At 38.2% G+C, this 22,729-nt stretch overlaps 1 protein-coding gene across 1 annotated transcript in view; it reads right to left on the minus strand.

The window, feature by feature from the left end:
- Positions 1–22,729, minus strand: part of ntrk2a (neurotrophic tyrosine kinase, receptor, type 2a) — a 121,594-nt gene that overhangs the window by 34,891 nt on the left and 63,974 nt on the right. Inside the window, 1 exon segment of the mRNA XM_036143809.1 lies at positions 2,092–2,280. Coding sequence (XP_035999702.1) covers positions 2,092–2,280 — 189 coding nt within the window.

Here is a 22,729-nt window from a genome sequence, read left to right on the forward strand (position 1 = left end):
ATATACTCATTTCCAACAAAAAATCGGACTAATTTGTTTTTATTTAAAATTATCATATTTTGTAGAGCAGGTAAAAAAAATTAACATACTTTTTTGGTTTAATAAAAGATAGCGTTAATTTTTTGGCCCTCGAGTTCCTTTGACTTGACAATTTTGGCCCACGCAATGAAAAGTTTGGACACCCCTGCTCTAAGGGTTGCCAAAATTGTTTCCATTTGCTAAATGTTAGAATAATGAGAGGGGGAATCGCTGCATAATCTTTTAAAGTCAGAGGTTTACAAACGTTTCCTCAATATTTGGTAGAGCTGCCTTTTAAACTTTATGGCATGAGTCAAATGTATGTATTGGCGTTCTTTCTTCAACTTTCCTTTCAACCAGTTTGAATTTTCACCCATTTCTACTGATAGAACTGGAGTAACAGAGTCAGGTTTCTCGGCTGCCTTTCTTGCAAACGCCTTGACATTACTTTGGTTAGCCTTTGAAGATGGTTGTTTTAAAACGATTGTTAAAAAGCTCATTTGTAACTTATTTGGCAGTATGGTTAGCATCATTATCCATTAAGAAGATCCATTTGCATCCAAGTTTTCACTGATGTCTTGAGATGTTTCTTCAATTGTTCTACATAATTTCCTTTCCTTGTGATGCCATCTGTCACCCAACCTGATGCTGCCACAGTTGGGCTGGTGTTCTCAGCCTTCTCCCCATATTCCCTAAATGTAACAATGATTATCATAGCCAAAGACCTCAATTTTAGTTTAAAGGCATACTATGCAACATTTTTCAGTTAATTAATGTGTTCCATACCGTTTTGGATGATTAAATGAGTCATTTCAGGTCGAACAAAGGTTTTCTCAGCCGCCCTGGGGGTCTGTGGGGGAAATACCGCACTTGCAATTGCAAGAGCTCACGGCCCGCACACACAGAAGTCTCGCTTTACGGCGAGAACTCCATGTGTTTTTGCCCTGCTATTCACTATATGCACGCGCGAAAGCAACAACAAAGAACCGCGTGTTAACGTCAAATAAACATGCAAGCATATCGAGTTTTTTTTTATTATTATTTTTATTTTATTTATTTATTTTTATTTTTTTATGTTGGCGAGACGCTACCGCGGCGGCCGCGGCTCGCCAGGATAGCGCTGCGGGAAGCTTGATGTTCATACCTTCACTGTGTTAGTCATTGTTTGTACTGCCGTTTTTTTGACTTTTCGTTGCGTTCGCCTGTCTGCTGAGCTCAAAACAACCGCGCCTAGCTTGACGGAGAAACCAGAACAGCTGAGCATCTTTACGACAGTGCACTTTTACTTTCGCCCTCTGGGGGGAGCCTCGCTGGAAAATCAACCCTGGTTGCATAGTATACCTTTAAAAGACTGCAGTCTTCCCTTTATATGTTGCTTTTGGAGGACTAGCGTCTTCCTCTCTGAGTGGCCTTTTAGCCCATGTTTGGTACAGGACTCGTTTCACTGCGGATTTTAAGACTCTATAAGTTTCAGACAGTATTTTCACAGGATCTTTTGCTTTTGTTCTCAGGCTGGTACGGACATTTCTGACCAAAACATTTTTGGGTCACAGAACTTATCTCCTTCCTGAACAGTATGAAGGCTGGACATTCCTGTGGCGTTTTGACTTGCAGATAACTGTTTAAACAGATGAATGTGAAACCTCGGGGATCTGGAAATCCTAGACAAGGATGAACCAGACTTGTAGAGGTCCACAATTTTTTTACAGCTATCCTGGCCAATTTCGTTTGATTTTTCTATATTGTCACACAAGGAAGCAGTGTGTTTTAAAATACATCCACAAGTATGCCTTTATTGAACACAGATGGTGTGAATTATCCGCTTTAAAAAAGCCTTTACATTGTTTTCTGGGCCAAAATAGTTTGAAGTCATAGCAGTCATATCAATTAATCAATCTTTATTCCAGAAACAAGTTGGTCCATAGTAGAATGTTGTGTGCTTTTAAACAGTGTATGAAAATATCTGGTTCCGGCTGTGTATATTCTTTATTAAGCTTAATCAGGGGATATTACAACAAGTAAACCCTTTACTATTGAGTATTCAGTATTTATGCAAGTGTATGTTTTACTTACAAGTGTCGGTCTTCAGCAGGCTGTTGGTGCTCCTAAAATATTGAGGGTTTTCTATCACTGGGATCTTGGTCATGCCAATGATGACAGCATCAGGGCCCATCTCTGAGGAAGAGGGAGTGTTGCTGCCATTAGAGACGTGATGAAGAGGAGAAGCTGAGTCGTCATCGTTGCTGATCACTGAAGATGGTCCTAAGGAAGCAAAAATATGATAAATAACACTGTCAGACAGTGGAAAATGAAACCACCTTTTAGTGATAGAGCTGAGTATGTTGGGGGGGGGGGGGGTTCAGCACGTTTGTTATTCTTTGAGAAATCGTCAGACTTAATGCAGACAGATAGGGGTACACAACTGAACGATTGATAATACAATTTAATGCCATTGTGCACAGGCGGACATCATATTGGTTTTAAAAAAATCCGGAAAATAACAGCTATCCATCCCTCCATCCATCCATCCATCCATCCATCCTCTATACTTGTTTATCCTTACAGGGTCATAGGAGAGTCAGCTAGCATTTTAAAAATATGCAAGTACAAAAATTTTCCCCTCTTTCAGTTTGTTGCACAAAAACAACAACAACAACACATTTACTTTTAGATGGGCATCAAAATATATCCTAATCCATTTAAACCATTATGCTCAGCTTTTTATAAATATGGCTCTCCATAAAACACTTTAAAATCCATTCCAAAAATCGTATCTATTCACAACCAATCACAACACAAGAGAGGCATGGCAGTATTGCTCGACCAAATCCCATATTATTGGTCAATTACAAGAAGAAGGGATATATGTGAAGAGGATACAGAGCTAGACATTTTAATTGGCACATCTGATGTAAAAAGTCTTAAAATGAATTATTCGTTTACTGCAGCAGCATCTTCTCACAATGTTTAGAACAATCCAGCTTTTAATTTAAGTACATTCATTCAGTGCAGAAAAAAATAGTACGAAAAATAAAATATAGCATTTTACATCTTGGAGCAAACCGAATCTGGCTAGTCCTCCTTGCACACGATCTCGTAATTCTCCAGATAACCAGGACCTCTGTTCTGCTCGCTTCTCCTCAGGATGCCCCACAGGTTTTTTTTTTATTTTTTTATAGGATTTAGGTTGAAGAAGGTTAACTTTCTACTATTTCTGTGCTGATTTTGTCAAATACTTTGGCTCATTATATTGCTCCTGGACCAAGTGACAACCAATTTTCCACCATTATGTTTAGCTCTTGACACTTCAATGTGTTTATCACGCTGATCATGAAGTGCTTTTCCATCTATATATCATTTATTTGAATGTTTGTTGCCCAAAAGCTCAAGCTTTGTCTGACATCAGAGAGTACTAATCCTTGGATAAATAACTTAAAAAACATATTACTGAAATGTGTAAATAAAAAAAACAAGCCAAGCTGAGCAAATACTTCAATACAATACTCTAATTGTCATTTGTTGCTTTCAAAGTTTAAAATTTTAAATGTTTTTATTTAGACTCTGCAGCATCAACGCTGAAGTCAAAGAAAGGAGCGAAAAAGTTGAACAAAAAATGTTATACCATCGAAAGCATGATTACGTAAAAGTGTGAAAAGTCCTCAAAGACCACTTTCCTTATAAATTAAAATTAATAGACTGTAGTTAAGCATAATGTTTAGAAAGCCAAAAATACCAATTAACAACATTAGGCGGCTATAAAAAATAAGGAAGGTAGCATGGCATGAGTCAGACACTGAGCCACAACCTGTTAGAGGAAAATGGTTTGTTTTGGCAGCCTAATGGAGGCTGATATTAGCTTTTAATTAGGGAAATGAATACAGTGTCGGCATTTGTTAGCGACTGTAAACCCTTGTGACACCACTGCTAATTTTCTGCAAATACAAGAGCCAGAATAAACAAACTTAAAAACTCTTTTGCAAAGAGACAGCATCATTAAAGCGTAGTTACATTTTGCATCCATGCTTAATTTTGGGCTTGTTTCCACCACCTAACAAGTTACTTAAAAAAATGACATCTGGCTGTGCAGTTTTGCTTGCTGAAACTATACGGGTCACGCATTAGCACATCGGTGTTAAACAGGCAATGAAGTGTGGATCCACACTGACACAACACTCAAGTTCTCGCACTGAACTGCACATCCTCAGACTCCCTCCAGGAAAACAGTGAAGAACTGCTAAAATGGTAAAAGGAGAAAGGTACGTATAAAAGATCACCATGCTAGTAAAAAGGTGCAATTTTCATAGTCTTGGTTGTCCACAGTTTAAATACAACCAGTATAACAATGCTTACACCTTCCTTTATTTCAGAAACCACAGACAGATTCCACCGACACACTTTAGTGGCATCAAAAATGATTCATGTGAAACCAGCAGTGAGCGTAAAAATCAGCTTTACCATTCTTTGAAAAAGAGATCAGCAGTAAAAAAAAAACGAGTGAGTGAGTGACTGTTTCTTTCTTTCTTCCACCTCTGTACTGTTGTCTTATTTAACGCTGCTCTCATACATGGCCTTGTTTGAAAACTGGTTATTAAAATAAGAAACTCAAATAAATGATAGGTAGCAGCATAAAGTGCTTTGCAAAAGTACATGTTCACCATTTGTCACCCTAAACCCACAAACGTCTGTACATGTTTTGGGACTTTTATGTGATAGACCAACATTAAGGAGTGCATACCTTACAAGGAGAAGAGAAATATAGTTAGTTTTTTTTTGTTTTTTTTGACAAATAAAGCCAAATGTGGAGTGGATTTGTATGTATGCCCCTCTGGTCTTATAACCCTTAACTGAATGAAGGGCAACAAGTTTAATCAGAATCAGACATTACCTAATTAACAAAAACAGTCCACGTACGTGTCATTTATTCTTAATAACTGACGTTCTTTGAAGGTTTTAGAGGTTTATTAGAGAGCAACATCAAACAGCATCAGGAAGAGGAAGAAACAAAGCAGAAAATGAACAAGGAATAAATTGGTGAGATGATGTTTACCTTCAGCAAGGACATTGGAGCTGGTCAAAGTTGATGGGAAGGTTAATGAAGCCTAATATAGGTGAATGCAGGGGGACATAATGCTGTTAGAGCTTTATCTTCCTTGCAAGACAACAGCCTTAAACATACAACCAGGGCTCTATGGAATGGATAAAGAACAGCTGTACTTTGGAATGGTCTAGTCAAAGTTCAGACCTACATTCAATTGGGCAATCTTAGAGAAAACTTGAAGGTTGTCGTTGAAAGACACTCTCTATCTAGTCTGAGTAAGCTTGAGCTATTTTCCAAAGGGGATTGTGCAAAAACCTCAGTTTCTAGATGGCCAGAGCTGGACACAGCCTATAATGACTAACAGCTGTAATTGCAGCAAAAGATTGGTCAACAAAGTACTGAAACAGCAGGTCTAATAGCACTGCATGACACACTTTTCAGACTTTAAGTTGGAAAAAGATACAATAAAATAATAATCAGCATGTGGAACAGATATTTTTAAAGCCAAATTAAATCCCAATGAAAAACAGACTTCTGTGGTATGAAGTCAAAATGTGGAAATGTTCAATGAGTATGGATAAATAAAAACTCTTGCAAGGCACTGCATACTAAAAAAAATAAAAGATACACACAAACGTAATGGTGATGAACTTTCATTGAGAGACTTCTACAAAACAGGGACCCTGATCCAGAAAACCTGTCCAGTGACTTCAGATCTATTTCCCAGAGCACACTGGATGTTTCCCTCTCATGTGTAGTTCGCGCCGCTGTATTACAATAATACTTCACATTGTTCATTTCCTCTGTCCCTGGCCTCATATCAGGCTCTAGTGCTGTTGACAGGGCTGGATTGAGGGAGCGGAGCCGAGAGATTGTGTTTGTGTGTGAATCTAAAGCACTCTTTGTGTGTGTGTTTGTGTGTGTATGTGTGTTGGTGACTCATGTGAGGAGAGAAAAGGCCTTGAGAGAGAGAAAGAATGAAAGCAAGCGCACAATAGTTTGTTATTCTGTGTATGGAGGCTTCAAGTATGTGTGTGCTGTTAAAGTGGTTGTTGGCTGTGATGTCTGGCAGCATCACCCTGTGCCCAGCACCAAGATGTGCAATTTGATCTCCTATTTGCTTCGGGCTGTTTCAAAGTATCATTTAAATTGATAATTTTGGGATCAAATATCTTGGACAAAAATACAAAAAAATTGTATGCCAACGATTTCAACACATCTCGACAACAATAAATTACTTTATTGGTTTCTGGTCTTACAGCCTTGCTCTAAGTTGTGCTATCTATCTTAATGTGAGAGAGGAGGTAAAAAAAAAAAAAAAGAGGAGAAATCCCAAGTCTCTGAATCACCTGGGCCTGTCAGTTTACAGCACGAGAAGGAACACAGCAGAAATGAAAAGTGCCCGATCAAACAGCTGCTCTTTCAGCCAAAGGCCACTCAGAGACTGTGGGTTCTGGTAAAAGGTCATCTGGATGTCTCGGTGGTTTCCCACTACAAAGAGGATTTGATTTAAATAAAGCAACCAAGTGGTGCTGAGCACAAAGACAAAAAAAAAAAAAAAACTGAAACGTTGCACAACTTTATATAAACATAAAGTAGCGTACAAGAACTAAAAGTTTTTTACCAATAGGTTCTTCTAGGAGAGGAGTCGTCATAAGATGCTGATCAACCAATCAGAGAAAGGGCTTGGAGTAAAGCGAGAGCCACGTCTACTTAGAGAGCCAATAAATCCCTTTTTAGGAGTAAGAACTTCTAAATTAGCTCATAACAATTAGAGTTTATTTTGACAACACAACGGTCCTGCAAGGAAATGGACCTGGAGAATACCAGCTTTTGAAGGTGAAAGGTCAAATTTGAGGTGTTTGCATGCACCAGCTCATCATTCTTCAGATTTTCTCAAAACCATGACAAGTGAAGAACCCTTTATTCTCAAGGAAACAGAGCCAGAAGCTTATCATCTAACAGATATGTAAAAAGAGACTGTGCAACTCAACCACAAGTCACTTGCCTTTAAGAGCTTTGAACAAGTTTAATATAAAATTAACCTTATCTAAAAAAGTGATGCTCAAAACCTGAATACATTTCATAACCCGTCGATTTTTATGGGAAGAACTCAGAATATTACATTGTACTGATTTGCAAGAGTTATCAAGGCAAGGCAAATTTATTTGTATAGCACAATTCAGTACAAGGACAATGCAAAGTGCTTTACATGATTAAAATATAGCAAAATAAAACAGAATAAAAGCAAGTAGGAATAAAATGTAGATAGAAAATAGAACAAAAAAGTGGTGATTCAGTTAACTAGAACAGTTGAAGGCAATCCTAAACAAGTGTGTTTTTAATCTTGATTTAAAGGAACTCAGACTTTCCGCACCTTTACAATTTTCTGGAAGTTTCTTCCAGATAAGTGGAGCATAGGAACTAAATGCTGCTTCTCCTTGTTTAGTTCTGGTTCTATCAGGAAAAGGAAATCTATAGACTTGTTTTAATATTAGTCATTTCTCCCAAATCTGCATTGAAACAATTAAATGAGAATTATCCATTTTGCTAAAATGCCTCCAAGTTTTGCTCAGTGGGAAACTTTGTGCATTCATCAAGTCAAGCTTGAAGTTTTACCTGTTTTAATGATCCTAAATTCACCTCGACCTGACAAACAGAAAAAACAGGACGACGGACACAGGAGCCCAGGTTATTGTCTGTCAGCTTGTGCGTGAGTTTGTGTTGGGAGGGGTTTGCAGATCATTACCACAGAGAGGTCCCAGGGTCAGATCGTTAGAAATACCGTTAAGCACAGAGCTGACAGGAGCCTGGGTGCATCTGGAGACGGAGAGAGGTGGCCCAGCCTCCTCTGGGAGTCAGGGCGTAAAAAGGGGGATGAGAAGATGTGAAGGAGAGAGGCAGAGAGAGAGGCAGAGAGAGAGAGACGGTGAGCAGACACAAAGGTATAAGAGAGGTCAGGTCATGACCCTACACCGTTAATAGACATGAAACTGGTGTTTAAACCGGTGGCGAGAGGAGGCCCGCACAGCTGTCAATAAACGCTGATGTCTAGCTTTCAAAACGCAGGTCACAGCTCAGATGTGGGTGGTTGGGGAAATGAGCTCTGAAGCTGCCGGAGGCTTCATGTCATTGTTTTTTTTCCAGGCTATCGTGTGTAGTAAAAACAGCTAAAAGCTCTGCTTTGTAACATGGCTGATGTTTATTCAAAGGGAGGTTTGAGAAATTGTGGTTTTGACAAGAGATCCTCCAACTTCGTCGGCCAAATATAACAGTTATAAACACTGCTGAAAAAAAACCATTATTGATTCTTTGTACTTCTAAAAGGCACCACAAAAAGTCGCATTGAAAGATCAGTCTGGTAAATAGAGCATACCCAGGAGCAAATAGATGGTCTCTTTGTAGACCCCAACACTGTAACTTCTGATTGGATTGAAGATGTGAGAAAAGACACAGAAACTGTAGATGCTAAAGACAGAACCACCCAAAAGGCTTTGAACTGATTAAATTGCAAATAAAATATCAGTTTGTACGTCATCGTTTTATCAGACCAGGGATGTTGGCCAGTCTGAATAAATGTTTTCATCCATCATGGTGAAGAAGGGGGATGATGTCACGCAACATCTCTATGTACATTTTCATTATTAGGACCAGGTGAGTGATGTGGGTTGCTAACTTTCAGACTATTCGAGTAGGAGCAGTTTTACAGTTTAATGTAAAACGTGTTACTGTTTCTAAGTCATTAACAAGTATGGGTGAAGAGGTTCTGTTTTTCCAGTATCCCAAACATTTCAACATTATCTTCACTATAACTAACCTGCCTATACGTTGCTTTTGATTAAACCAACTATTTAATTAAGAGTCTTGTATTGAATCCTTACAATTTCAGGCCTCACAAAAGTCTTAAATAAATGCATTGTTTCCAAAAACAGCGTCTGACTTTAATATGATGAGTCTCAGATGTCACTAACTTAGCTACTTGTTTTAAGAACTTTTGTTTCAGGCAGTGGAGGTTTTGGGTATGGCTCACTGCTCAGGATGACAAAGCATGGGACGACTTCAGTATTTGACCATTTTTTATGTTAAAGTTTGTTAAAAATCTGAATCTCAAAATTGTTTTCTGAGACATACAGGGAAAACAACAATGCACACAAACCTACACACACGCTTGACACCTAACTGCAACTCAGAGACCACCTAACCTAAAAAGTCCTGCATTTGGGAACCAGAACTAAACAAGGAGAAGCAGCATTTAGTTCCTATGCTCCACTTATCTGGAACAAACTTCCAGAAAATTGTAAAGGTGCGGAAAGCCTGAGTTCCTTTAAATCAAGATTAAAAACACATTTGTTTAGGATTGCCTTCAACTGTTCTAGTTAACTGAATCACCACTTTTTTGTTCTATTTTCTATCTACATTTTATTCCTACTTGCTTTTATTCTGTTTTAATTTGCTATATTTTAATCATGTAAAGCACTTTGCATTGTCCCTGTACTGAATTGTGCTATACAAATAAATTTGCCTTGCCTTGCCTTTGGGAGGATGCTGGAGTACCAGAAAGAATCCATGCATGCATGAGGAGAACATGCAAACCCCAGTGAAGAAAGACCCTTGAAAGGAATTCAAACCTGGGATTTTCTTGCTGCGAGGCATCAGTGCTACCAACTGCATCACAGTGCAGCCCAGTACAAAACATGAGGGAGAAGAAAAAGAAACAAAAAAAAAAATCCTGAAGATTAAGAACATTTATACTGTAAACTTGTCTGGATCACTGGCAACAAATATGTCCTAAAGAAACATGCATTAGTGTGGCAGTTTTTCATGAATGTGCTTCAAATAAAATTTTTCTTTTTTTTTGAAAGCTTGCTTTTAAAAACCAACAACGATTACATTGTGTTTAACTGATTGTGGTGGTTAGCCCTCTCAGGCTATATACAGTACACCCTCTCCTATGGTAATATTATGCTTTCAGAGTTGTTGAATCTAATTTGTCTTCTCATTTCCATTTTCATAGTAGTACAAAGCTGTGGGGTGGAGTGGAACCGAGGAGCACACTTTGCTCATCACAACCAGCAGCAGGCAGAGGATCTAGATAGCTTATCACAAAAGTAGAGAACATTTGTGTTTGATTGATTTCTTTTTCTTTGTTGATCCAAGGTTTCTGGATGATAACATCTTAAGCTGTTGGAAAGCCTGTTTATTTCCCCTTAAAATGTGGCAAAAAAAATAAAATTGTTTGTTTTTTGGAGCAGCTGTTAAGATGGCATTATGACAAGACATATCGGCAGTTTCACAATTCATTCATTTAATAAAGGAGTTAGCAAAGTTCCAAGGGCCCTTGACTAACAGGTGCCCCAAAATAGAAAATTCACATGTAAATAAGAGGTTTTGGGATGATTATGATTGTTTGACATGGTTGCAAGTCAGTCAATGTGGTTGTGCTAGGCCTTCTGGCACTAACGATGTACCCATGCTGATCCCTCAAATGTGCAACGGGGGGTAAAGGCCACAGGCAAATCCATGGGGGCGAGGATTATCATCATGGAGGATAAAGTTTGGTCCCGAAGACTGAAAACATGTGGTTCCCATCTCGATATCTCTGCATTGAGAGTGCTTACAGTCACAACCAGCTTTCTGTTTCCATTGAGGGTGATGCTGTCCCATACTGCCTCCGCCAAAGGTTGGTTGGCATCAGCAGCAAGGATTTGGAAAGGTTTTCATTTGCACAAATCACATACCGCATGCATTTTCCCTACAAATGTGGTGCGATTTAAAGGAAAATAAACAAGCTTTTCCAAATGTCCTTTTTCAGTGGTTTGAACAATAAGAGTAGAGGTTTATTGACGCTGTAATGTTCTACTTTGACTTGATGTGAAGTACTTTCAGAAAATCATTTGTGAAGAAATTTAAAAGGGCCGTAAATAAACCACGAAAAGTGGTGTCAGGTTTTCCACGGAGTGTTAGTTGTTCGTGCGGTTTTCCGTTAGATTTGTGCACCGCCATAAAACAGTCTCATGTCTAGTTAAACATCTGTTTCTATCAAATAAATGACAAGCGGCCGCTCCATCCAATCACGGTGCAGCTCTTGAAATACCGTGCTGTTAAATTAAAGACTTCCATTTTTACGGAGCGCGTTTCATTTGAGGTTTTCCTGACTCTTGTAAACCAGATAATTAGTTAAACTGACCAGATGTGGTCTGTGGTCATAAAGTAGCTGTCAACAAACTAAGTTTGGGAGACAAAACACAAAGACAAAAAAACAAAATAGCTCTCTTTTGAAAAGGAGATTTTGAGAGATTTCAATGCTTTCGAACAAAAAGCAACATGAGAATGTTTCAGCCTCTGTAAGCAGGATAGGGTGAACAGAAGCAGGTAAGGAGCTGGAGATTAAATCAATTATTCAGCCCCCCCCCCCCCCCCAAAAAAAAAAAAAAACAACAACCCTGAAGCGTTCTGCAGCAATTTAGAGTTATTGCATTCTCTGCAGGAGGACTGGGTATGATAGAGCAGATGGCGCAGCTGCACGCTGTTATACAATTATAAATATGGACTGTTCATTCTTCAGCTTTTTACATCGCTGCTGTGACACAGTCTCGCTGAGTGTGCCCAGGGGTTCGGGGCGTTGAGCTGGAGTTTTATGGCAAGGAACCCACGCTGGAGCAGAGATAAACCGATGGTGGTGAGTAACCGTATTGATCTCTCTCTCTGTGTCTTTGGGTACACCCCGGACAAACCGAGGCCATAAGCTGCTGTGTGTTGCCTGGGGCCATAGATGTAAGGAGCCCATTATGAGAGTTAAGTGATCAGGTCTCTTCAGTCTGTCTGTTAAAACTATTTGTTTGCCACAGAGAGAAAAGAAAAAAAACTTGTTAGAAGATAAGAGCAGATTTCATGATTTGACATAACGTCCAGGAGACCGGCTAAAATATGACATTCAGGTATTCTTAGGAGATATCGATGCAGCCTAGATATCAGATTGAAAAAAAAGGGTTCATCTCTTAAAACTATCTGTACTAAGGTAAATAGGTAGATTTAATTCCGGCCTCTGAAGTATCTGATACAACAGGGAATCAGCTGAGTTTTTGTTTTGTTCTGGACAGTCCAAGAATCATGACTGCTTTCCTGTAACAGAATAAAAGGACCCAAATAATCCGAATGAATTATCACAGACGTAAAAGCCAATAAAAAAAATAAAAAATTGCCCTTCTGTGTTTCTCTGTAATAAATGTTTAATCAATACAGGCAGAACTCAGCACAGTCGTCACGTAAGAGTTCAGGGCTGAGACAGCCGTGCCGACATAGGTGACCCTCAAGGCTTTTCAAGCCCTTCACAATCTGCGCGTGCAAACCAACACACACTCATGCACGACTGGTAACATGAACCCCATGGTCTCTTAACTGGGGCTGTCACCCTGCGGAACACAGGAAGTGATCTATTGATCCAGGAGGAAGAGAAATCGAGCAGAGACAGACAAGAGGGGAGAGAGCATGCTAAGAAGTTTAATGCGTGAGGAAAGAGGAGCTGCAGACTGACCACAAAGTGTTTGGTTAAAAACATAAACATGCTCAGGAGTATACTGACTCTGTTGAGTGTCTGCCTTCTTTGATCCATAAAATTGTTTATTAATGTACGTGGACGATGAAAATAACCAATGTCCTATCTTGTGTTGTTTCCCTACTAATGAGTAAAATGTCTCTTTTCAAAGGATTATTTTTCTTATTGACTTCTACTATACTTTTATATTATACTTTTTTAAATGTTTCTGTTTTTCGCCATGATTTTGTAGCTGAAGGATTCCAAAGCTACAATTAGCTAAGTGAAACTGTTAAATTGTACTAAACCACACAATTGACATGATGCAAACTGTAAGATCGCTCCGCCTTTACGGAAATGTACCCCAGGCTGATTAAACATCCGTCACCAAAGTCGTTGTGATGTTGGTGAAAGGGAAGATCACAGGATCACAGCAATAAAAGAGGTATTTTTGACTTATCTACCAACATTAAGACAAAAAAATATTATTTTTTTTTCAAACGAGTTCCAAATCGTGTCAGCAAAGTTATTTCAAGGTAACCATAGACCAAAGCCCAAGTTTAAATAAATGTGTACCCTCTTTGTATACCTAAATATATATATATATATATATATATATATATATATATATATATATATATATATATATATATATATATATATATATATATGCATATACATGCATGTAGACATATAAGTGACTGCAGCAGCTATCCATGGCAAGAATTAACATCGAAATTCTGTATTAGGAGTGCAAATTTTACTTTACACTACCTCATAAACACAAAAATTGGACTCCTGCTAACTGATGATAACTAAGATTCAGCTTATGAAGCCAGACATTGCAACATACAGATATCTAGAACACATAAAACACAGCATAAGTAGCATCAAGCATTACCCTTTCATTCAACCACTGAGCATACAATGTAATTATGAACAGAAATTGAGTTATCTTTGTACAGACTAACATGCAGTAGTTCCCCATCAATCACTGTTTTGTTCAGCTACTCAGTCGGCAGCATGCCATTATCCATCTTCTGCATTTTTTTCCTAAAGCCTTCTAGGCTTTAGGAAAAAAAATAAACTGTATCCCAACGTTTAGGATAATGCGTGTCTGAATTGTACGAAAAGCTATGATAACATTTAACCATTTTTACAGATGTTTTAATGAAATCCCTTTGATTGCCATGTGTTTGTAATGTAAAATGTCGGCATTGTTTTCAGAGCTAGGGTCTTCAGCTCCAGCAGGTAAGAGGTGTTTCCCTTTGGGATAAATTGGATCACTGATTGGTCAGTTACTGACGGCCTTCCATGATTGGATGACAAGCGACGTCACATCATTTCATTACACCATCCCCTTGAACACTCTGCGAGCTGGAGAGGGGCGGTGTGTAACGTGCCTCCTTTGCATTTAAAGAGACAGCGCCTAAACGAGCTGCTCTCAGATGCACCTCAGAACAGAGCCAAAGGACGGGTTGTGGGGCAACAATAACAAGGAATTCACACCAAAGCATTGCAGTTCTACTATGTATAGACCACAACTAAATGATTTGAATTTGAAAAATAAGGCATTAAAAAGCATACTATGTCCCCTTTAAGTTTTAGCCACTAAAGGTATTTCCATTTTGATCAAGCATGATAGTTTGTTAATTGTAATGTTGAAAAACCAATTGTAATATAAAGCAAAGTTTGCCTAAATGATTTGGGATGTTCGTTTGGTCAGCTGTTATTCTCAATTTTCATGTGCAATATCCAGCTGAGAAGAGTAAGGCTGATAATTTATAACGGACTGTGTTATGAATAAATATTAACTTTGTAAAAGATAAGAGCTATAATGAAGGCACTATAATTTTGGGTGAAATGCTTTTCGGCAGCAGGGACTAGAAGCATAATCCCCATGAAAGGCAATACACAGTTGCTAAAAAATAATTCTGTCAGTGTATAGAAGCCCATTTTCCAAAGTCTTAGCATCTCAAGCTGTGAACAATTCATCACTTCAACAGTCTGGAGCATAACAGCCACGGAAACATGGGAGTGGCTTTGGAAAAAGTCCCAAATCCAAAGTCTGGACTGATACCCGGCAGAGTTTGTCTTACAAGACGAAGTGGACTGACTACACATTCAATATGGGTGTGTTTCATTAGATATACCAAGAAAAATAAAAGAAAATTCAAATAAAAGCCATGTCAAACTTCTACATATTTAAAAGTAAATGAAAGGCCATCCACGCTGCCAAAGCAAATTTAAAGCAAATATAGAGTGAGGTGTATGAATATTTATGCAAATCAAATATTTCAGTCTTCTTTAAAACCGGTTTACTCCTCTCCAGGAGCCTGGATTTCATTTATTAATATGGAGAGCTGTAAGAAAAAAACCTACATCGAATTTAAATGAAAAGACAACATAAGAAAATAGGATACATTTTGTAAAAAGAAAAAATAAACAGACTGCTTCTTTTACAAAGAGCCAGTAGGAACAAATAAACAGTAAATTAGAATTGAATAGCAGGTAAAATGCTGCTAAAAGACTCCTTTACACAACAGTTAGGTTACACATTCATTAAACACCCACAGCAAATTCCTCTTCCTCGTTTTGTCTAACACAGAGGCCTATCATATTCCCATTTTTTTTCTTTTTTTCCCCAACTACTAGTAAAAATAGATGTTTCCTCTCTCCCTTTGTCAAATTGTGTATCTTCTTTCTTGCATCCACGTGTGTGTCTACCACCTTCTTTGCTTCCGTCATCCTCTTCTTCGCTTCCCACATCCTCCTCTCTTTCTTCCTCTGAGCCCCGATAGTCCGTCCTTTTCTATTTATAATACTCAACCCACATTCACCTTCTCATATGACACGCTGAAAGACCAGTTCCTCTAACTCAAAGCAACCCGGTGGTGGTCAGAGATGTGAAAGTGAATAAGCACAGATGAGATGAGGGTGTTGGGAAAAAAAAGGTTACTAGATAGAGAGGAATTGCTGTGTAATACTGTGGAGGTGTAGAAGATAAAGTGCTGCCAAGAAAACAGGTGGAAAAAATCCTAAATAATTGTAATGCTACCAAGTTTAACTGCTGAGCATGATATATTAACAAAACAAAAACTGAATGTCTCCCTAATCTGTGCCTGATAGTTCTAAGACACTAGGGTGAAAATTAAGAAAACTAAATACTTCCTGTAACAGTGGCATTTTCGCAGACATAGACAAAACGAAAAGTAAGCTTTGTATGACTAAGCTGGTTAAAGACTCTTAATTTAGATAAACCTCCAACATCTTGGCTTGAGTAACATTTAATGCTCTATGCAAAATGGTCACAGCAGTTTATTACAGAGGCGTTAATGTTGTGATAACATTGAATTGAACATCACTTTGCTTTTTAAATATGTTCTGACAAACAATAAATATATATATTCTAGATGGAAAGTTGGAGAAAGGTTATGTATGTGGAATGTTTTTGCTTTAGAAGCAAAAAGACAGAAAAAATGATAATCAATTGAACACCGTTCATCTTGAATGCATATCTATCTATCTATCTATCTATCTATCTATCTATCTATCTATCTATCTATCTATCTATCTATATACAGTATACAGTACAGTACAGTATATATATATATATATATATATATATATATATATATATATATATATATATAGATAGATAGATAGATAGATAGATAGATAGATAGATAGATAGATAGATAGATAGATAATTCAGCTTAAAAGCATTTTCCTCCAGTATAGCCTTTAACATGGACTCTGACTTTCTTTTACATCTTTCAATTAAATTATTTATCTGTACCATGTCTCTAGTTTGGAGAACAAAGTCCATGCTGTCTTTTCTCAAGGCCGAAATATTGCATTTCTTTACTATCAGAATGTTCAAAAATAATCTGTAAAGCCTTCAGCATACCAACAATATTTCATGAGGGGAATTGCAAATGTTCACATTTGTTCAGGCCTAGCTTTAATTTTGGAGAAAGATACTCGGTTTGAATTTATTTCAGGAAAACATTTAGTCAATAGACATGGGTGGAGTAATCCATGAGCAATTCATCTAGTTAATGCTTCTAAACCTAAGTGGCCTTTGAATCTCCCATGAAATGCTGACCACATCTTCTCAATCTGTTGTCGTTCCTCTTCAAATACATCAAGACTTTTAGCTTTGTGTGTTTTGTTTCTTCACTCTTTCTCGCAGGTATAGGTATTTCCCAAGATCCTTGGCTTGACGCTCCTGTGTTTGTGCCACTTTCCTGTACTTGCAACCCCCAGCTGGTGGAGGCAGATGGCTGCCCATCCTGAGTCTGGATCCGTTGGATGTTTCTTCCTGATAAAAGGGAGTTCTCCTCTCCCCTCCTCTCCTCCCTGATGCGTCTTCCATACTCATTAAAGGGATTAACACCCAGGTGAAGATTCAATGGTGTCCGCTGTTTTTTTCTTATCTAAAACTTCTCTGTTGTTACAAATTGGTGTTTAGCGTAGCAGATTTGACTGCGCTAATATTTAATGTAACTTAACGGGACTCTATGTAATGGCCCATCAAGTCGGGGTGGGGTGATTGCCACCTTAAAGGGAGCACAGTCTCCTTTGTCCTATTTGTGTCAATCCCACGCCCAGAAAGGTTGCATCAGGAAAGGCATTTGATGTAAAACCCACACAAAAAAAAAACACTTCTCCATACCAAGGGCATTGGTTAGCCATGATGTGTGTTGGTCAACAAAGAAGAAGAAGATGAAGATGCGTCAGCAGAGAGAGAAGAGGAAAGGCAAGAATCTATGACTGAACGTAGGGATTTTTGAATGTCGGGGCTATGTTGGGAATATGGAAAATCTATAGAATTGGCTCATCAGAAGACCATTTGTAAAGGTAGCACATCTATAAGCTTAGGAGCAGGGTTCAAGCTGTTCTACAATGGTGTGGATGGGAAGAGAAACCCTGAAGGAGGGGTTTACCAGGAATATTCTGGAGGTGAAAATAGTGTCAGATATGGTGATGACTCTGAAGCTAGAAATCAAAGGTGTGATGTTCAATGTTGGCAGGTGGAGTGTGACTTGGAGGAGAAATTCTGGAGTGAGTTAAATATAGTGATGTAGAATATCCCCAAAGATGAGCGAGTGGTGACTGGTGTAGATTTCAATGGAAACGTTAGAGGTGAGAATAGCGGTGATGAAGAAGTGATGAACAAGGCTGGTATCCAGAATGCAGAAGGTCAGATGGTGGTAGACTTTGCAAAGAGGAAAGGTAATGGCTGTAGTGAGTACTTTCTTCCAGAAGGTACACAGGGTGACTTACAAGAGTGGAGGCATGAGCACACAGGTGGATTACGTCTGGCGTAACCTGAATGAACTCAGAGGCTGCAAGGTAGTGGTTGGTGAGAGTGTTGCCAGACAGCACAGGATGGTGGTGTGTCGAAATACTCTCATGGTGAGGAAAATGAAGATAGCAAAAGGCAGAGCAGAGGACAAAGTGATGGAAGCTGAAAAATGAAGAAACCTGTGTGGCTTTCGGGGATCAGTTGAGACAGCCTCTGAATGCCCAAGAGGTGCTTTCAGATGACTACAGCAACTACAGCTAATGCCATCAGATAGACATGTAGGAGAGAAAATCTAGAGATGGAGGTTTGCCTTGAAAAGGAGAGGAATGAAGGTTGGCCATGGCAATACAGAATACATGTTTGAATTAGAGAAACCCGAGTGGAACCGTTACAGGGAGCAGAGATACAGCAGGTTGATTTTAAATACTTAGGGTCAACAGTCCAGAGCATCGGAGAGTGTTGAAAAGAAGAGAAGAAAGATGTCCAAGCAGGTGGAACAGTTGGAGAAATGTGTCTGGTGTGTTGTGTGATGAAAGAGTATCATCAAGAACGAAAGGAATGGTGTACGAGACGGTGGTGAGAGCAACGATGTTGTCTGGTTTAGAGACAGTGGCACTGAATAAGAGACAGCAGGCAGAGCTGGAGGTAGCTCTGCCTCCAATGGACTCGTCAGGAATGAGTCCATCAGACGGACATAAAGTCAGAGAAGCAAGACTGAGGTGGTTTGAACATGTACAGGGATAGTGAGAACATTGGTAGAAGGATGTTGAGGCTGGAACTGGAGGTCTAGAGGAAGATCAAAGAGGAGATTTATGGATGGCATAAAAGAGGACATGAAGGCACATGGTGTGAAAGAAGAAGATGCACAAAATAAGGTTAGATGGAGATATCTGACTCGCTGCGGTGACCCCTAAGGGGGAAAAGCCGAAATCAGAAGAACAAGTTGGGGTGGAGGATTAGCTTAAATGACACCATCTCAGGAGATCGTAAAAGTAATCTTTGAAAGCTTCTATATAGGCTAAGATGATGCTACATATCATCTCGCTATGCGCACAGATTTTATTAAACAAAATTAATAACTAAATTAAACAAGAGCTTCAAAGCTGTCAGACAGATGTGACACAGAAAATAATACAAATGTAATTTTAGAGGAACGTTCTAGAAAGCAATGCAACAAGCACCTACAAATTGACAAAATATGCTTTCATAGACTTTTATTTAATTCCACATAGTGAATATAACATAATTATTTATACAATTTGTATATTTTATAATGTTAATTTTTTTCTAAAGTTTCCATCATTGGAACCCTACTCTAAACTCATAACAATATACAGTTACAGCCTAAATAGCTTAATACATACTGTATAAAAAAGGTTTCACTATCATTTTTCACATCAAGGCAGTGTGATCCTTGCGTCTAACAGACATTTTCCAAAGTGCTCACAAATCTCCTCAGCCAGCAAGAAAAGGCAAAGCCTTGATAATGTAACATATTAAAGATACCTACACTGGAAATTTTAATGAGACAGGTGAGCAAAAGATGATTCAAAAGCAGAAGATTAAAAGTTGTTTTGATCTCAAAGGCAAAATGGCAAACTATACACACACACACACACACACACACACACACATATATATATATATATATAGACTTTTAGGCTTTAATTTCACGTGTTTGACTGAGATTTTTTTTACTCTGAGAAATAAAGGAGGACTCATTTCAAATTTTTCATTGATAAACAAAACCACGCCTGAAAGCGCTTCTGCTTCCAGACAAAAAAGACACATTTACGTAATATGCAGAACCTATATTTCAATGGAAAGCGTAACCCAGCCTGTCTCCTGAAAAAGGAAATAACATTTTCAGTCTTTAAGTGATTATTCACATGAGCTTCTTAAGCATAGCTTTAAAGTCAAAATACATAATTTATGGGAAATGCACGCAGCGCGACAGTTTCTGTTCAGTAACACTGCGATGCATTTTTATAGCTTAGATGTATTACCGTTCACCTAAATATAAAACATCTGTGAAAATCAACCAAGTTTCTGTGTTGTGATCTTTTAGAGGTACATGTAACTGGGGAGGGCAGCATATAAACACAAATGATCAAAGATTTAAAACATCTCATATATATATATAAAAACAATGCATCACACAATGTACAAAAGAATTAACGACAACAAACGAAACAGTAATATTTATCTACATAGCATTTATTTTCAACTTAAAACCTTTTTTGCTACATTAAATGTCATATATTCCAGTGTTAATATTTCTTGTTTGTTTTAGTTTTTTGGTGTTGTATTTTTATTATCTTTTAACTCAAGCTATTATCATAAAGGTCTAAAATATAGCGCCAGTTGGAATATGCAGAATATGTATAATGTGCGAACTAATAAAAAAAAAATTAAATGTCAAAATCCATCAGAGACTAACAATAAATCTGGGCTGTGCTGCACCGACAAACCCAGCTTGTTGAGATCTGATTTACTGATTTACCTTTTAAGTTCCTCAATTTCTGTCACTTTCACATTTAACCTTTTACGGATTAGGAGCCGAAAAAGGGTCTCCCTCTATCTGTTAAAATGTATCCACCTACCAGAACAATCACATTTGTTTTATTTCATGATGAATACATTTTACAACGAGTTTTGCTTCTACAATGTTTTTCTCTTTTAAATGAAGCTTTTGAAAAGTCATTCTGTGTCATTTGTTACTTTCTACAAATGAGAGAACTGGCAATTTGATTGTTTCTCTTTGCAAAGCAGTTGCCAGTTTGGCTCTTCTTTGAATATTTATTTGTTTTGTGGAAAGATTTTATTCAAACCGTGACAAACTGAACTGACAGACGGCTCACACAATCAAAGACTGTTGTTTGTAGCTCACACCAGAAAGGCTTAGAGAAAGGTTTAAAAAACGGAGTCTGTCATTGTAGTCAGTGAAAGAGCAGCAACCCTTTTACCTAGTTTCTGCACTCTCATCAATAACTTTGCCTAAACATGAATCATAAGACATGATTCTTTATTATAGATTTAATTTTGCCAGCTTCCAGGGGTTTTAAGTAAAGTAGGCTGTGCTCCCTTAAGCGGTGAGTCACTACAGAGGTCCTCTCTTCACCAACAAAAGCATTCATATTTCACCTCTGCAGCTCTTTTAATCAAAAAAACATCCCCAGAACACCAGTCATGACCTCAGTCTTAGCTGGTTGTGCCGTTTTCAGCGTCCTCAGACACATGGGGGGAAGGGGCTGGGGGGGGGGGGGGCTATAGGTACACAGCCGAGATTAAAAGTACCAAATTAAAAGTAGCACTTTTCATTAAGCCCACATTCATTTCTGTATTTTTCATTGTTCTGTTCTTATATTCTACTCTTGTGTTTTCATTGGCTGTAAACGTTAAATCATCATAATTAACAGAAATTAAACTTGCAAACATGAACTTGTGTGTAATTAATCTATATGTACTCGCTTAGTGAATTAAGCTTACTAAAAATAAACTTTTCTAATTCGTTGAACTTGACAGTACCTTGTGAAGAGGGCTGGATGCTCATCTAGTTTGTGGCTATGATTATTAACCTTTAGATGTAGCAAACAATGCAAAAGGTTGAAATACCCAACGACTTCTTCATGCTGTGGTTCCAGGAATTCAGACAGAATTATAATCTTTTGACGTTGTCCAGGTTTTCTGAAGAACTTCTAAAGTGATACTTTGGACAGGCTGGTAGCAACAAAGTGTCCAAAGCCTTAATTTAAATGTGGTTACTTGCTAAACAGTCCATGTGTAGACACAATACTGGTTCATTCCAAGAGTTTAGGTGCCTTTTAATACCTGAAAAATTCATTGTGAGCTACCTGACTGACAGTGAATAAAAATATACTAAATTCAACACATACATATACATATATATATATTTATATATTCTATGGGTTTGCTCATATGATGCCTTCTAAAAGCCTTCATACCCACTGAAGTTTGATGTTTACAACTCCAAATACAACTCCAAGTATTTGGGATATGTTGCTAAGTGCTTTTCACGTTGAAAGATTTGCATTTTTGTCCACTATTCGTTGCAAAATAGCATGAGGTCAGTGATATTACATGGACCACAAGATTTGGAAGATCAATTTCAAATTATTGTTGCAAAGTTTTCAAGTGGACATTGATTAGTGAATCCAGACGCATTCATATGCTTTCATCTAAAACATGTCATGTTAGCTCTGGCTGTATACTTAACATAACTGTCCTGCTTGGAGGTGAAAATCGGCCTCAGTCTCAAGTCTTCTACAGACCCTGAAAGATTCTCTCTCTTTAGTTGTCCTGTATTTTGTTCTATCCATCTTCCTATTAACTGTAAGCAGGCACAAATTCCCTGGTGAAGAGAAGGATTCCCACAGTTCTTGGTACTGTGCAGCGTTGGGTTTCTGCCAGACGCAGTGTTTTGATCTCTTCTCACCACAGCCCCTTCTGATACATGTTTTCCTCTCCTCGTGGGAAACTTAAAATAATAATTATTTCTGCTTTCTTTCAACAATGACTTTCTTCTAACTGTAAAAGCCAGATTTGTGGAGTGCATGACAAATTGTCTTCCCTACAGATTATCCCCCCCATGGATCTCTGCAGTTCCTCCAGAGTTACCATGGCCCTCTTGGCTGTTTCTGTGACTGATGCAGTCCTTGGCAGGCCTGCCAGTTTAGGTGAATGGCGATTTCTGGTTAGGCTTGAAGTTGTGTTATCACCCATTTTGAAATTTTCTGGTGACCGACGGTTCTCCATGAGATTTTAGAAGACTGGGATACTGGTTTACAACCTAATTCTGCTTTGAATT

This window comes from Fundulus heteroclitus, chromosome 12 (assembly GCF_011125445.2).
Source record: "Fundulus heteroclitus isolate FHET01 chromosome 12, MU-UCD_Fhet_4.1, whole genome shotgun sequence".
NCBI classification, from domain to species: Eukaryota; Metazoa; Chordata; class Actinopteri; order Cyprinodontiformes; family Fundulidae; genus Fundulus; species Fundulus heteroclitus.